At 44.0% G+C, this 13800-nt stretch overlaps 1 protein-coding gene across 3 annotated transcripts in view; it reads left to right on the forward strand.

The window, feature by feature from the left end:
• The window catches only part of IRF9 (interferon regulatory factor 9), a 73974-nt gene that overhangs the window by 51638 nt on the left and 8536 nt on the right, over positions 1–13800 (forward strand). For all 3 annotated transcript variants that reach the window (XM_077469563.1, XM_077469579.1, XM_077469570.1), the window contains 3 exons: positions 4467–4511; positions 8845–9201; positions 13683–13798. In XM_077469563.1, coding sequence (XP_077325689.1) covers positions 4467–4511; positions 8845–9201; positions 13683–13798 — 518 coding nt within the window. The remainder of the gene's footprint in view (positions 1–4466; positions 4512–8844; positions 9202–13682; positions 13799–13800) is intronic.

Here is a 13800-nt window from a genome sequence, read left to right on the forward strand (position 1 = left end):
CCTGTGTAGCCAAGTCCGTTAGTTCGGAAAGTCCGTCGGGAAGACCGTCGGGCCTAGTCTGCCGGAAAGTCTGGTCGTGTGTACGTGGCATAAGTCTGCTCTTGAGAATAGAAACTCAGCTACAGAGGAGAAGTAAATCCTCAATAGACAAGTATATGTAGTAACTGTAAACAGTTGTGTTCAGATATCGACTATCCCCAGGGCCCTTTTTTAAAGGTCAAGGAAAAGTAGGAGGAGATATTGCACTTAGCAGCATGTTATCATTTGGAGCACATTTGAAAATAAAAGTGCTATTTGGCTGTTATGTTCCACTTTTATAGAATCTGCTGGTCTCTCCCTGGTGCACAAGCGTTCTGTTTTTTTATAAATGTTTGATAAAAAAAAAAGAGCAGCTGGAGAACACATACCATGACAGTTAGTTGGGCAGTACTAGAAAAAATAAATTGGGCAAAATAAAAATAAAAAAGTTGAGTTGGTAATATTTTACTAACATACAGTTATTTGTTTAACCACTTCACTACCCGCCCATAGTTATGTGACGTCTGCAGATGGGATCTCCCATCCTGGGCAGGCTTCATATGACCTCCTCGGCTTCCCAGTGGTAAAGGGGAAGTGGTAAAGTGCCTCGGTGTTAATAAATTAACAAATAAAGTGTTATCATGCAAACTCCAAAAAGGCCCTAGCTGATCTGCCTTTTGAAGGCGATCGTTTGTTTGGGACCACTCTGGATGATATCATTAAGAGTGTCACAGCGGAGAAGAGTTTTTTTACACAGTCAAAGAAGGGAAAGGAGCCAAGTTGCAAGCGTGGCCTTTCCTTCTTGGCAAACAGAAAGTTTTTTCATCCCTCAGGGTCCACTGACAGAGGCTTGAAGTCTTTCAAGCCCTCCCTCGGGAGGTCCCAAGCGGCCCTGGTCAGGCAAACCGAGAGTGGGCTTCTCCAGACCCCCAGATAAAACTCCTTCAGCACGAAGAGGTGCTCTCGCCCACAGTCCGGGTGGAGGAACATCTTTGCTGGTTTCCAGGCCCGTGGACCTCTCTGATAAACAACAAGCGGGGTAACAAAGTGATTGTCTGGTTACAAAATCGAGTTCCAGACTTGTCCCACAAGCATATTTTTTTTCCGTCCAATCTGTATTTGTCTGCAGACCGCTTGTTAGTCCTCCGAGGTGCGGTGCAAGGCCAAGGGATGATTGTCCCGGGTTCAGGTGTCGGAATGCTTCCAGGGCTTTTATTCAAACCTATTTATGATCCCCAAAAAGGATGGTACTGTATGTCCGATTCTGGATCTCAAAGCCCTGTACCACTATGTGGGGGTGCGGAAGTTCAGAATGGAGCCCATTCACTCCGTGGTGGTATCTCTTCATCAGGGGGACTTCCTTCCCTCCATTGACATCAAGGATGCCTACCTGCACATTCCAATTTGTGCACAACACCAGCGGTTCCTCCGATTTTCTGTGGGAGAGGAGCATTATCAGTTTGCGGCGTTAGCCTTTGGTCTTGCCTGTGCTCCTCAGGTCTTCACCAAAATGTCCACCTGGACGACGAATGAGAAAATATGATTTTTGACTTACCAAAAAAATCTGTTTCTCTGAGTTCATTGACAGACACAGCACCCGCCCCTCTGAAATAGTGTGTCTCTTTGTTCTGAGACAGATCAGCTGTCTCCTGCACCATCCTGTCCCCTTCCCAACATGTGTCAATACAGGGATAAATTGTATCTTCAGAAGATATGATTTATCCCTGTATCGACGCACGTTGGGGAAGGGACAGAACGGTGCAGGAGACAGCTGATCTGTCTCAGAACGGAGAGATGCACTATTTTGGCATTTTATCATTTTTTGTCTTTCTTTAGAGCGGTGCACTGAAGCACCCAGCAAATGTGAGTATCCTGACAGTGCGATTATGGTTTATTATGTTTTTTTTACGGTATCACACTATCAAGTTTTTTTTATGTTTTATGCGAGTGTGGAATCAGCAATACTGAGCAGCTCAGGACTCCATCACTGACACTGAAACCAGGGGTGGTTCAAAAGCGTTGTTCTGGCTGAACATAATTGTGAGGTCACACTCTCTAAGGTGAGCCTACACACATAAGGGGGGAGCACCTGAGTGAACACGATTTGTATCACCAGCACAAGCTGTGAATAATATTGAAATGGACTTTATTATTTAAAGAGGAAGTAAAGGCTATTTTTAAAAATAAATAAAAATGAAACCTGCAAGGCAAAGGCATAATGAGCTAGTATGCATAGCATACTAGCTCATTATGAATAACTTACCTGAGAACGAAGCCCCCGAAGCAGTCCTCCGTCTTCATGCTCGCCGCTGCCATGTATCCCGAAGTGACTTCCGGGTCTCGCTGCCCCAGCGATGTGATTCGCCGGAGCCGTGATAACGTCACTCCCGCGCATGCGCACGGGAGCCGACACGAGCAGCATATCGCCGTGATCTGCGGCCTACCCAGTGCGCCTAGCACTTTTTGTCATCGGATCGCTTTAATTAAAGTGGTTATAAACCCTTACAAACCACATTGACCTACAGGTAAGCCTAGATTAAGGCTTACTTGTAGGTGCAAGAAATATTTCCTAAACCTATACGGTTTAGGAGATATTTGCCCGAAGACAGGCACCGCTTTCCAACAATAGAGCTGCCGCGCGTGATGGCTCCCGTGCGCATGCGCGGGAGTGACGTCATCGCGGCTCCGCCGAATGACAGCGGCAGAGCTGCGAGACCCCACCGAAAAGATGGATGCGCCGAACTACAGGGGACAGCAGTGACATCGCTGGCTCATGTGTCAGGTAAGTGACACATAATGGGCTACTATACGATGCATAGTAGTCCATTATGCTTTGCCTTTGCAGGGAATGAAAGAGGAAGTAAACCCATCAGGGTTTACTTCCTCTTTAATTTCACATGTATTTGTATCACTATATTTGATGTATGAAGTTTTTAGATCCTATATTGTATGAAATTTTTGGAGTTTGCACGATAACACTTTATTTGTTAATTTATTAACACTAAGGCACTTTATATATTCTAGTATATATTTGGATTATAAGGTTTATGATGTTATGATTACACGCTTTATGGTAAAAAAATATTCTTCTGCATGCAATTTATTTATTTTATGTCATTGCAATAAGGCACTCTTGCTAACATCCAGATAGCGCAGCATTTCCTTTATAAGTAATGTCACAAATTCGTTTCCGGGAGCATGGTAGTCTCTGGGAGCATGGCAGTCTCACGTAGTAGTCTCTGAGAGCATGTCAGTCTCACAGTTTATGGGAGTGTGGCAGCCTCACATAGCAACCCAAAAGACCTGTATCTTGTGCTGCTCAGGCTCACTGAAGGGGGTACAGATCCTTGATATCCACTGCTGGGAGTGCTGGCCGGGAGGGAGCCGTGCTCCTAAGAGCGCTTAGTATGAAGGAAGGTGTCCATGTGACCACGCATCCGTGTCATTCCAAAGTACAGTGGTAAGTGGCAACCTCAGACTGGACTCCGGCCAGGCCACATCCCCAATGTGTTTCGCTCTGCCTCTTGGAGCTTAGTCATACTTATGGGGGATTAACTAAGCTCTGAGGGGTGGAACACAACACATTGGGGGCGTGGCCTAGCCAGAGTCCAGGCTGAGTTTACCACTTAGCAGTGTACTTTAGAATGACATGGATGTGCGGTCACAACTGAGCCATACATAGCAGTCTTAAAAGGCATGGCAGTCTCACATAGTTGTCTCTGGGAACGATAGTCTCGCATACTAGTCTCTGAGATTATGACTGTCTCACATAGTAGTCTCTGGGAATGTGGCAGTCTCACATAGTAGTCTCCGGGGGCATGGCAGTCTCTCATAGTAATTCTTGGGAGCATAGCAGCCCCACGTAGTAATTCTTGAGACCATAGCAGTCTCACATAGTAGTTACTGGGAGCGTGGCAATCTCATTTAAAGCCTCTGGGAACCTTGCAGTCTCACCTAGTACTGTCCAAGAGCATGGAAGTCCTCGCATAGCAGCCGTTGGGAGCATGGCAGTCTTGCATAGTAGTCACTGGGAGCATGGCAGTCTCATACTGTAAAAGCCTCTGTGAAGTTAGCATTTTCACATAATAGTATGTGAGAGCATGGCAGTCTTGAATAATAGCCTCTGGAAACATGGCAGTCTCACATATCAATCTGTGAAAGCATGGTAGTCTTAAATAGTCTCTAGAAACATGGTAGTCCCTGACAGCATGACATTCCCACATAGTATTCTCTGAGGAAGCATGGTAGTCTCTGAGATCATGCCAATCTTGCATAATAGTCTCTTTAGTCAGGTTTGGACCATGACTTTTTTTATCCAAGATGAGTCAAGGCTTTGGATTGTAAGTCAGGTATATTTTGATGCTTTAACATTGCTTTAGAATGTGGGCTGAGGGACACAACAATACAATTTATTTCAATAATATTTGTCTCTCACTCTTTCTTTACAGATTTCCTAGAACCATTTCTGCCCCCTCCACAACGCACATATAAAGGTATTGTGTTTGAACTAAAACATTTTATGTTGTACAGTGATTAGTTGTACTATTTTCTCTGGGTGTGAACACATACTAGTGGTCCATGTCTGCCAATTTGCTTTCAGCTTCATTGGAAGATGATTACATAGATTCTGTAGAGAAATTATAAGATATAGACATAAAATCAATTATCAGTTAAGATTCGATTCAAGTAGTCCAGTGCACAAGGCCTTCAGCAGACTACTATGAACAAGCAGGTTATACTTTTCTTCATCAGTATAGTAATATTGAGATTTTTCACAGCTGCAGTCCAGTTTCTTTGGGTTAAGGTGGCCAGAGATGGATCAAAATTTTGCATGTTCAGGCACCGGACAAATTTTAATCCACTGGGTTGATTTACTAAAGGCAAATAGACTATGTACTTTGCAAGTGCAGTTGCACTCTGCAGTGCCATTTGTTCCACAGCTTTACCATCGTTTTCGCTTTGGCAGTGCTACCCCATTGTTTTCAATGGGCAGGGGCGCTTTAGGAGCTCCTACAGCGCTGCAAGGATGCGCCTTGCAGGATTTTTTTGACCATCCTGCAAGCGCACCGCTCCAGTGTGAAAGCCCTTGGGCTTTCACACTGGAGAGACAGGTGAGGCTCTTTATAGGCACTACGCAGGCGCCATTTCTAGTGCTGTAACACCTGTAAAGCGCCTCTGTGTGAAAGTAGCCTAAGAGGGAAGTTTCAGAAAAAAAACTTACATTTTAAAATAAGGGTCAGTGCTCTGCAGCCTCATCAGTGCCCATCAATGCAGCCTGATCTATGCCCATCTGCAGCCTCTAATATGCCCATTATTGCAGTCTGATTAGTGCCCATCTGCAGCCTCTAACATGCCCATGATTGCAGCCTCTAACATGCCCATGATTGCAGTCTCTATGGTATACATCTGAAGACTTGCCTTTGCAGATGATTACAGCCGCACCAGTGCTGGATGACACAGAATCACGATCTCCTGTGTATCCGGCGCGCAGTCACTCACAGTCCCTCCCGGCTAATATGATGGACAGGGCAGTGGTCCAATGGCGGGACTGTGTGACAGTGCCGGATACACAGGAGATTGCAGCTCTGTGTCATCTAGCAGCGCTCATCCCCTCCAAGTAGTAGGGATTGGCGTATAACACGCACACGCGATTTCCCCCTGATTTTCGGGGGGGGGGGGGGGGGATTGCGTGTTATACGCCCATAAATGCGGTAATTGGTTTTCAGAAGGAAAAACCAAACCATATTACAAAGAAGTAAAACATACAACAGTATAAAGTTGGCATGTGTATTCTGTTATTGTGCATTGTGCATAAATGTATATTAGCAATTGTGCTAAATAATAAGCTAACAGGGATAGTGTTTCCTCCTATTAAATAGGTGTAGCAGAATTACCCTTAGCTAAACAATTATATATTACATAGTGTATACAAAATAATTCAAAATATATGAAGTGCGGACCCTTCGCCCAGCACAGCCAATAATCTTCGGGTACAGACGCGACAGGTTTCCCAGTTGCACATTGAGAAAGCTAAGCAGCGCATCTTTTGTAGACAGAGGGTGTTTGAGTACGGTAAGCGATCGGGCAAACTACTTGCATACCTGGCCCATCTGGATGCGCGTCCCCCTGTGGTAGTGTCGTTGTTAGATCCGTGGGGGAACGATCTCACCGATCCACAACTAGTGGCGGAGGAATTTGGGAAGTTCTACCGTGCACTTTACACCTCCCGGGTCACCCACTCTCCCCAAGACACCAGGGACTACCTGGCGGGAGTTGCGTTTCCCAGACTGGCTGATGAACAGCTTGAACTGTTAGAAGCCCCTATTACTATAGAAGATATCTCTGTGGCTATCTCCTGCCTGGCAGCGTCCAAGGCCCCAGGATTAGATGGCTTACCACTTGAATTCTACGCCACTTACTCTGAAATCCTTATCCCTAAACTTTATGACTTATACAAATTTATGTTTGATACAGGTACCCTACCCCCCTCTATGAGAGAGGCCCAAATTGTAGTAATCCCCAAGCCTGGCAAGGACCCTAAATACCCAGAATCGTATAGACCTATCTCCCTGCTTCAAGTTGATATTAAGATATTAGCTAAGATCCTAGCCTCCCGCCTCAACCAGGTCATTCTGTCCCTAGTCCACCCAGATCAGACAGGCTTTATGCCAGGGAAAAATACAGCAATGAACATTCGTCGTCTGTCTATGAATATTCAGGGATCCCACGATGACATCGGGTCGAGAGTCGTGGTGGCTCTGGATGCCACTAAGGCCTTCGACTCTGTGGAGTGGAACTACTTATGGGAGTGCCTTTTGAGATTTGGATTTGGCCCCAATTTTATTCGTTGGGTTCAACTCCTATGCCAATCCCCCAAGGCCAAGGTGTTTGTGAATGGTTGGTTATCGGACCAATTTCCCCTTGAGAGGGGGACCCGACAGGGCTGTCCTCTTTCCCCTATGCTGTATGCACTGGCGGTGGAGCCGTTGGCCATCATGATTTGGGCAGATGCTAATATCCACGGCCTTAAGATTGGTAACCTGGAAGAGAAGATCGGGATGTATGCCGATGATACCCTTCTGTACCTGGCAGACTCGGGTCCTTCCCTGTGTGCTGCCCTTCATTCTATAGAATGTATCGGTGGCCATTCCGGTTTGCGTATTAACTGGTCCAAATCTCAGATCCTTCCCATTGACCATTTCCCCCCCTCCGTTCACGTCTCCACCTCTGAGTCTCCCAAGGGTCTCCTCGATTAAGTACCTTGGGGTGCAGGTGACCAGATCGCTCAGACTACACACTCCTTAACATTGAACCCCTATGTATCCTGATCAAGACTAAGTTGTATCTCAATAGCTTCCACACAGATCTTACTGCTCAATGTTTTTCCACAAGGATTTCTCTTGTATAAATGGAAACGTCTGGAAATGTGCATTTATACAAGAGAAATCCTTGTGGAAAAACATTGAGCAGTAAGATCTGTGTGGAAGCTATTGAGATACAAAACATCAGTCGTGGGGGCCAGCACTTACCTGCCAGGAATAGGGATATAATCCCTGGATCTTTTCATTTGTTTGTTCTGCTGTTTACCTTACAGCAGTAATGCAGGCCATACACGGTCGAATTTCGAACGAATTTTCTTTTCAAAATCAGAAAATTCTTTTTTTTGTGATCCGATGATGCCACCATTGATTTTCGAAATTCGGCCGACCAAGCCTTCAATTTCACCTCATGTTGCTACAGAAAAGAATTTTCTTGGCTGGGAATCTTCTTTTCTCTCCGTACATTTTCTTTTATCTCTGTACATTTTCTTTTATCTCCGTACATTTTCTTACGTTTCTCACACGATTCTCCCATCATTGATTAGAAAATCGTTCGTTTTTCTAAAAATTTCCAACATGTCCGATTCCTCAAATTTTATTTCTGCACGAAAATCGGCTGTTGCTGCAGCCCACTAATGGTGCGAAATTCATACGAAAATTCTTAGATACGATTTTCGAAAGAAAATTCTTTCGAAATTCGAACCGTGTATGGCCGGCATAAGGTAAGGGGCCACTCCACCAGGTGTGCCGTGAACACTGGAAATAAGGATTAGAAACACGGTTTTTGGCACCTTATCTGGAGAAGCACTGAATAAGTCACTGGTCACTTTATTCACTTCAAGCCCACATAAAGACTCTTTTTGTGCTGTTTTGTTTTTGTTTTTTTGCTCAGTTTGCACAGTGTGTGCCACGCTTGGAATTCTATATAGCTTTCTTGATTGTATTACTTTTGAGCCATTTTAAAGCACAAGACACTTTGTTATTTGTTTATTTCTGCTGCTATATTTAAGCACTGGACACTTTATTCACCTACTTGATTATTCACGATTGTATTTGTTGCCTTAGGCACTTCATATATTTTGTATACACTATGTAATATATAATTGTTTAGCTTAGGGTAATTCTGCTACACCTATTAAATAGGAGAAAACACTATCCCTGTTAGCTTATTATTTAGCACAATTGCTAATATACATTTATGCACAAGGCACTGTAGTATAGTATAATTTCTTAAGGTAGCGCAACACCATTTATTTGATTTTCACATTATTACTATTTGGGGGGTAGGGTTTATACCCCTGTCGGTGGTCTGCTGCAACCTATCCTTAGTGATAGTCTATGCCCTTGATGATAGCGCGGGGATACCTTATTATATTATTATTATTATTATTATTATTATTATTATTATAAAACGAAAGATCTAATGGATATTGTGTATTGTTTTCAGTATTTTTCAGTCATGTTTTTTGGTCAATTTTGGAGTCATAACATTTTCTTTTTGTTTCAGACATGCAGATCACATTATTATACAGTGGTGTAGAGGTATCGCAATCCTTGATCCGGAGTGGAGAATGTAAACTGTCAGCTAAAGCTCCTACTCATTGCTTGATGGATCATGTTCTTTTTCCTTTACCAGCTGAGCCACTGGATAAAGACACACAAAAAAAGACAGGGGATCTTCTGACGTTCCTTGAAGCTGGTGTTATGTTAGCCAGCAATAAAAATGGAATCTTTGCCCAACGACAAAAATTCTGTAGAGGGCGCATTTACTGGACTGGCCCATGTACAGACAGTCAAGGAAAAATCAATAAACTGGAAAGAGATATACATGTTAAATTATTTGACACACAGAAATTCCTGAATGGTAAGTTTAAGTAGGTTGGTTATGTTGTAGTTTCACCTCTAGAAATGTTTTCTTTAACCACTAGGGATCCGCACTATAGCCGAATGACGGCTACAGCGCGGACCTGCATTGCCGCTGTCAGCGCGAGAAGAAAAAAAAAAGCCGATCACCGGCGGCAGTGAGTCGGACATCAGTGGATGATCACTGTGATGTGCCCCAGCTCCTCAGTACCCACCTTTGCCCCCTACAAGTGCCACCTGTCAGTGCCCACAGTACCACCTATCAGTGCCCACAATCAGTGCCTGGACAGTGCTGCTGCACATCAGTGCCACCTACCAGTGCCCATCAGTTCCACCTATCAGTGCCATCTATCAGTGGTACCAATCAGTGCCCATCCGTGCCACCCATCAGTGCCGACTTATCTGTCCCCATGAGTGCCACCTTATCTGTGCCTATCAGTGCCACCTTAACTGTGCCTATCAGTGCCCACCAGTGCCGCCTCATCAGCGCATATCAATGAAGCAGAAAAATTACCTGTTTGCAAAATTTTATAACAAAATATTAAACATGATCTTTTTTTTTTTTTTCAAAATTTTCCATCTTTTTTTTGTTTGTTTAGCAAAAAATAAAACCCCCAGCTGTGAATAAATACCACCAAAAGAAAGCTCTATTTGTGGGAAAAAAATGATAAAAATGTAATTTGGGTACAGTGTATCATCTCGCAATTGCCATTCAAAGTGCGTCAGTGCCGAAAGCTAAAAATTGGTCTGGGCAGGAGGGGGGTTTAAGTGCCCAGTAAGTAAGTGGTTAAACAGCAGTCATTTGATTAATTACATCCTTTTAACAGGTTCACTATTTAAAAAAATTAGACAAGGTTGTAAACATATTGAGAATGCACTATTGTATGAGCAGAAAATACTGTACAGTTTTTTTTTTGTTTTTTTTTACAAATAATGTTTTATTTAGAAGAGTAAAGACATACAGAGTGTATACATTAGCATTGTCATTACATTACTGCCAATAGCAATAAAAGAAACCAAGTAGATACGGTGTTCAACGGGTCATGTACATATAGTGCTACAGTGCATAAGCCTAAATTATTTGTTATTTACTGGAATATTCAAGGACCAATCACTGGGTCTGCAGTTATTCACCTGTTCATAGAGTGTAACATTAGGAGATCATTCGGGTATCGCATTGCATGTGGCTGCGTTTCCTAACCAAGTGTCCCAAATTTTGCCATATTTGGTTGGACAACCCCTATGAGCATAGATTTCCTTCTTGTATGGTAGTACATTATTTATTGCGGAAATCCACTCCTGGAGTGTTGGTGGTGCAACTTCTAACCATTTTCTCGCTATAAGTAACCTAGCGATGAACAGTGTCTCTTGGAGGAATATTGTATGGAATTTATCCGAGTCGGGGTCTGGGAACACCCCCAGTAAGCATTGTTCGGGACATAGTGTCAGAGAAGACCCCATCTCGTCATGAATGAATTTCACTATATGGGACCAATATTCTTGTATTGCTGGGCATGACCAGAGAAGATGGAACACAGTGGGTTTTGGTCAGGATATATTTGGCCAATCGAAGAGGGGTCAGATATGATCTGTGGATAATGTAGAGTTGCGTGAGGTGGTCTGACAATTTAGTGGAAACTTTTTTGCAGGTATCTAAGGCGTCCTCCAATTCGTCATCCTCCAGCCCCCCCACATCCCCAGCCCAGTGATATTTCAGTTTATATGCCAGGATTGTCGCGGTGGGTTGAAGCAGTGAATTGTAAAGCCCTGAGATAAGTTTACGAGAGTCTTGGCCCGTTATAACACCCAGAACATTTAGTTGTTCTACGTTAGGGGTGCTTTCGCTAAATTGTGTCCGTATAGCGTGGCGGAGCTGGAGGTAGCGAAAGTGCATGGAGTTGGGGAGGTCAAATTCCTCTTTAAGTTGCTGAAACAATTTTAGAATAGTATCATGATACAAATCTGACAAGCATTTTATTCATTGGTTAAGCCATAAGGCATGATCTGCCACAGATAATAATTCCTTTAAGCCAGGGTTGTCCCATAGAGGTGTTTGAAAGAGTGTTGGTGGTACCTTCAGTCTATGCCTCACTATCTCCCATATTCTACAGTGGTGGTATAGTAGTCCTTTTCGATCTCCCACCACCCATGCACCAGGGATATCCTGAAACAGAATCTGGAAGGGATGAGTGAGCCCGTGACTGTGAGAGGAACATATCAGAGTCAGGTATTGGTTCCTGTCATGTTTGTCTAGGTGAAAGAAATGGGATAGTTGCGCCGCCAGGTAGTAGAGATTAAAATCAGGCAATGCCGCATACCCAACTCAGTAGGGTTCTTCAGCGTTTGCTAGGACAGCTTGTGTCGATTCGTTCCCCACACAAAAGAATTAAGGAGAGCTTCAATAGATTTGAAGATTCTGAGGGGCAGGTAAGCTGGGGCATGCCATAAGACATACAAGAATTTAGGGAGAAGAACCATCTTGATTAGGTTTTACCCGGCCCAATACTCTGAGGGGCAATTTTGCCCATGTCTGCGTTTTGGATTTTAGAGTTGCTATCAAGGGTTCTATGTTAAGTCTAACATAGTCTTCTGGTGATTGGGTAATCAGAACCTCGAGGTATGTCATAGAGCTAACTCTGAGGAGTGGGGAGGAGGCCTGTAATTCTGTGGGGACATGTAGGTAAGTCAAGAGGGAGGATCTGGGATTTGTCACAATTAATTAATCTTCAGGCCAGAGTATCCACAAAGTTTTGAATCATTTCAAGGGCTAATTGTAGGAACGGGCCTGCATCTTCTAGATATAACAACATATCATCCGCATATAAACAAATCTTTTCTAATATAGGGCAGTCTTCTTCGCATCTTTATAGTCCTCTGGCACCAACAATCCTTCTTGGGGATTGTTGGTGGCAGAGGACTATAAAGATGCGAAGAAGAAGCGAAACTCCCCAGCCACCAAGTCAGGGTGAGTAAGCAACGCACCGTCAGTGGTACGGAGGGAGACCACCGTAGGAGGTCTTTGGTCCAATTGAGCTAGGTAAGCCAGGAGCCGCCCCGCCGTTCTCCGCACTGCCTCTGTTTGTTATAGTATATCTTCCTCTCGGCCTTCTCAAAATGGACACTATTTACTACTCTAGCCTGTAATTTCAGCTGATCTGCTGCAGACGGTGACGGGTTGTCAGTGAAATTTTTCTCTGCGTCCACAAGGGACTGTTCTGCTTGTCTGATCACTTGAGATGAGCTTTTCCGATTTCTAGATATACGCTGGGATAAAATCATGCGGGCATGGGACTTAAGAGTCCCATACCACATCAAATGGCGCAGTGTCCCTATTAGACTGGAAGAAGAAATCCCATTCAGTGCCAGCCCCCTCCAGTTCATATATATCTGTGCCCCCTACATTCAGAGCTTGCATTTCCGCATCCCGGGCCATCCCACAGATGGAAGGGCCTGTGGCACTGCCCACAGAGCCCAGGGCGACCAGGATATAGCACCGTAACATGAGCCATTACATTTCCAGCAGTTTGTTAACATATAAGGATTCATTGCAATGTGTACCAAGCATAACATCAGTTAAAGTGGAGGGCCACCCTGAAAAAAAAATACATTAAAAATTAGAAAAAAATCATTAAAAAAAATGAAAAAATTTTTTTTTTTAACTTACCAGAAATGCTAGGCACATCATCCTAATCTGCCTCTTCCTCCTCCGCGGAAATCTTCTTTCTTCTCTCCTCCGTGCGGTGTCTTCTGGGTAATGGGTCACGCTGTGTTCTGCGAACTATGTGTCCCAGAACACAGCGCGTCCCATTCACAAAGTGCTGCGCGACAAGCGCATGCGCAGTAGGAAATGGGCAGTGAAGCTGCAAGGCTCCGTGGCCTGTTTCCCTTAGCCAAAATGGCGGCGCCGGGACCCGAGACCGAGGGTCGGGTCAGCTTCGGGCAGCCGACATCGCGGGCGCCCTGGACAGGTAAGTGTGCTTATTAAAAGTCAGCAGCTACAGTGTTTGCAGCTGCTGACTTTTATTTTATTTATTTTTTTAAACCAGTCCTCCTCTTTAAGCACTTGTATCCAATACTATTCTGTACATAAGACATAAACCAAACATAAATCCAACAGAAACACTTCAAATAGCTTTGAACCAACACACTAGCGTATCCGGGTAGGCAGTGCACCAAGTATATATCACATGCAGCTTGCCGGGACAGAACAGGCCAGGGAAACCTTGCTTGTGCCATATGGCAAACGTTACATTCGGTAGTGAGAAAAACGGGATCTTCGGGGACTCCCGTAACTGGGGGGGGGGGCGGTTACTGTACAGTTTTTGACTGCTGTATTGGTAGTTGGTAAAAATACTGAGCTGTAGCAAAAAAAATCAAGTGTTTCCATAATTTGAAGCAAATGTCAGATTTTATGTTCTGCCTATATAGAAATTCTGGTAGGTTTTGTTTTTACTAATGTGCATTATTGGGATTTTTGTGTAGAACTGGAATTATACAAGACCACGGGTGGCAACCCACCAGATTATCATGTCACCTTGTGTTTTGGAGAAGAATTCTCAGACAGGGACCCTACTGAAGATAAACTGATCACAGCAAAGGT

This window comes from Lithobates pipiens, unplaced genomic scaffold (genome assembly GCF_037356315.1).
Source record: "Lithobates pipiens isolate NorthernLeopardFrog02 unplaced genomic scaffold, aLitPip1_a1.2 Scaffold_11, whole genome shotgun sequence".
In the NCBI taxonomy this organism is placed as follows: Eukaryota; Metazoa; Chordata; class Amphibia; order Anura; family Ranidae; genus Lithobates; species Lithobates pipiens.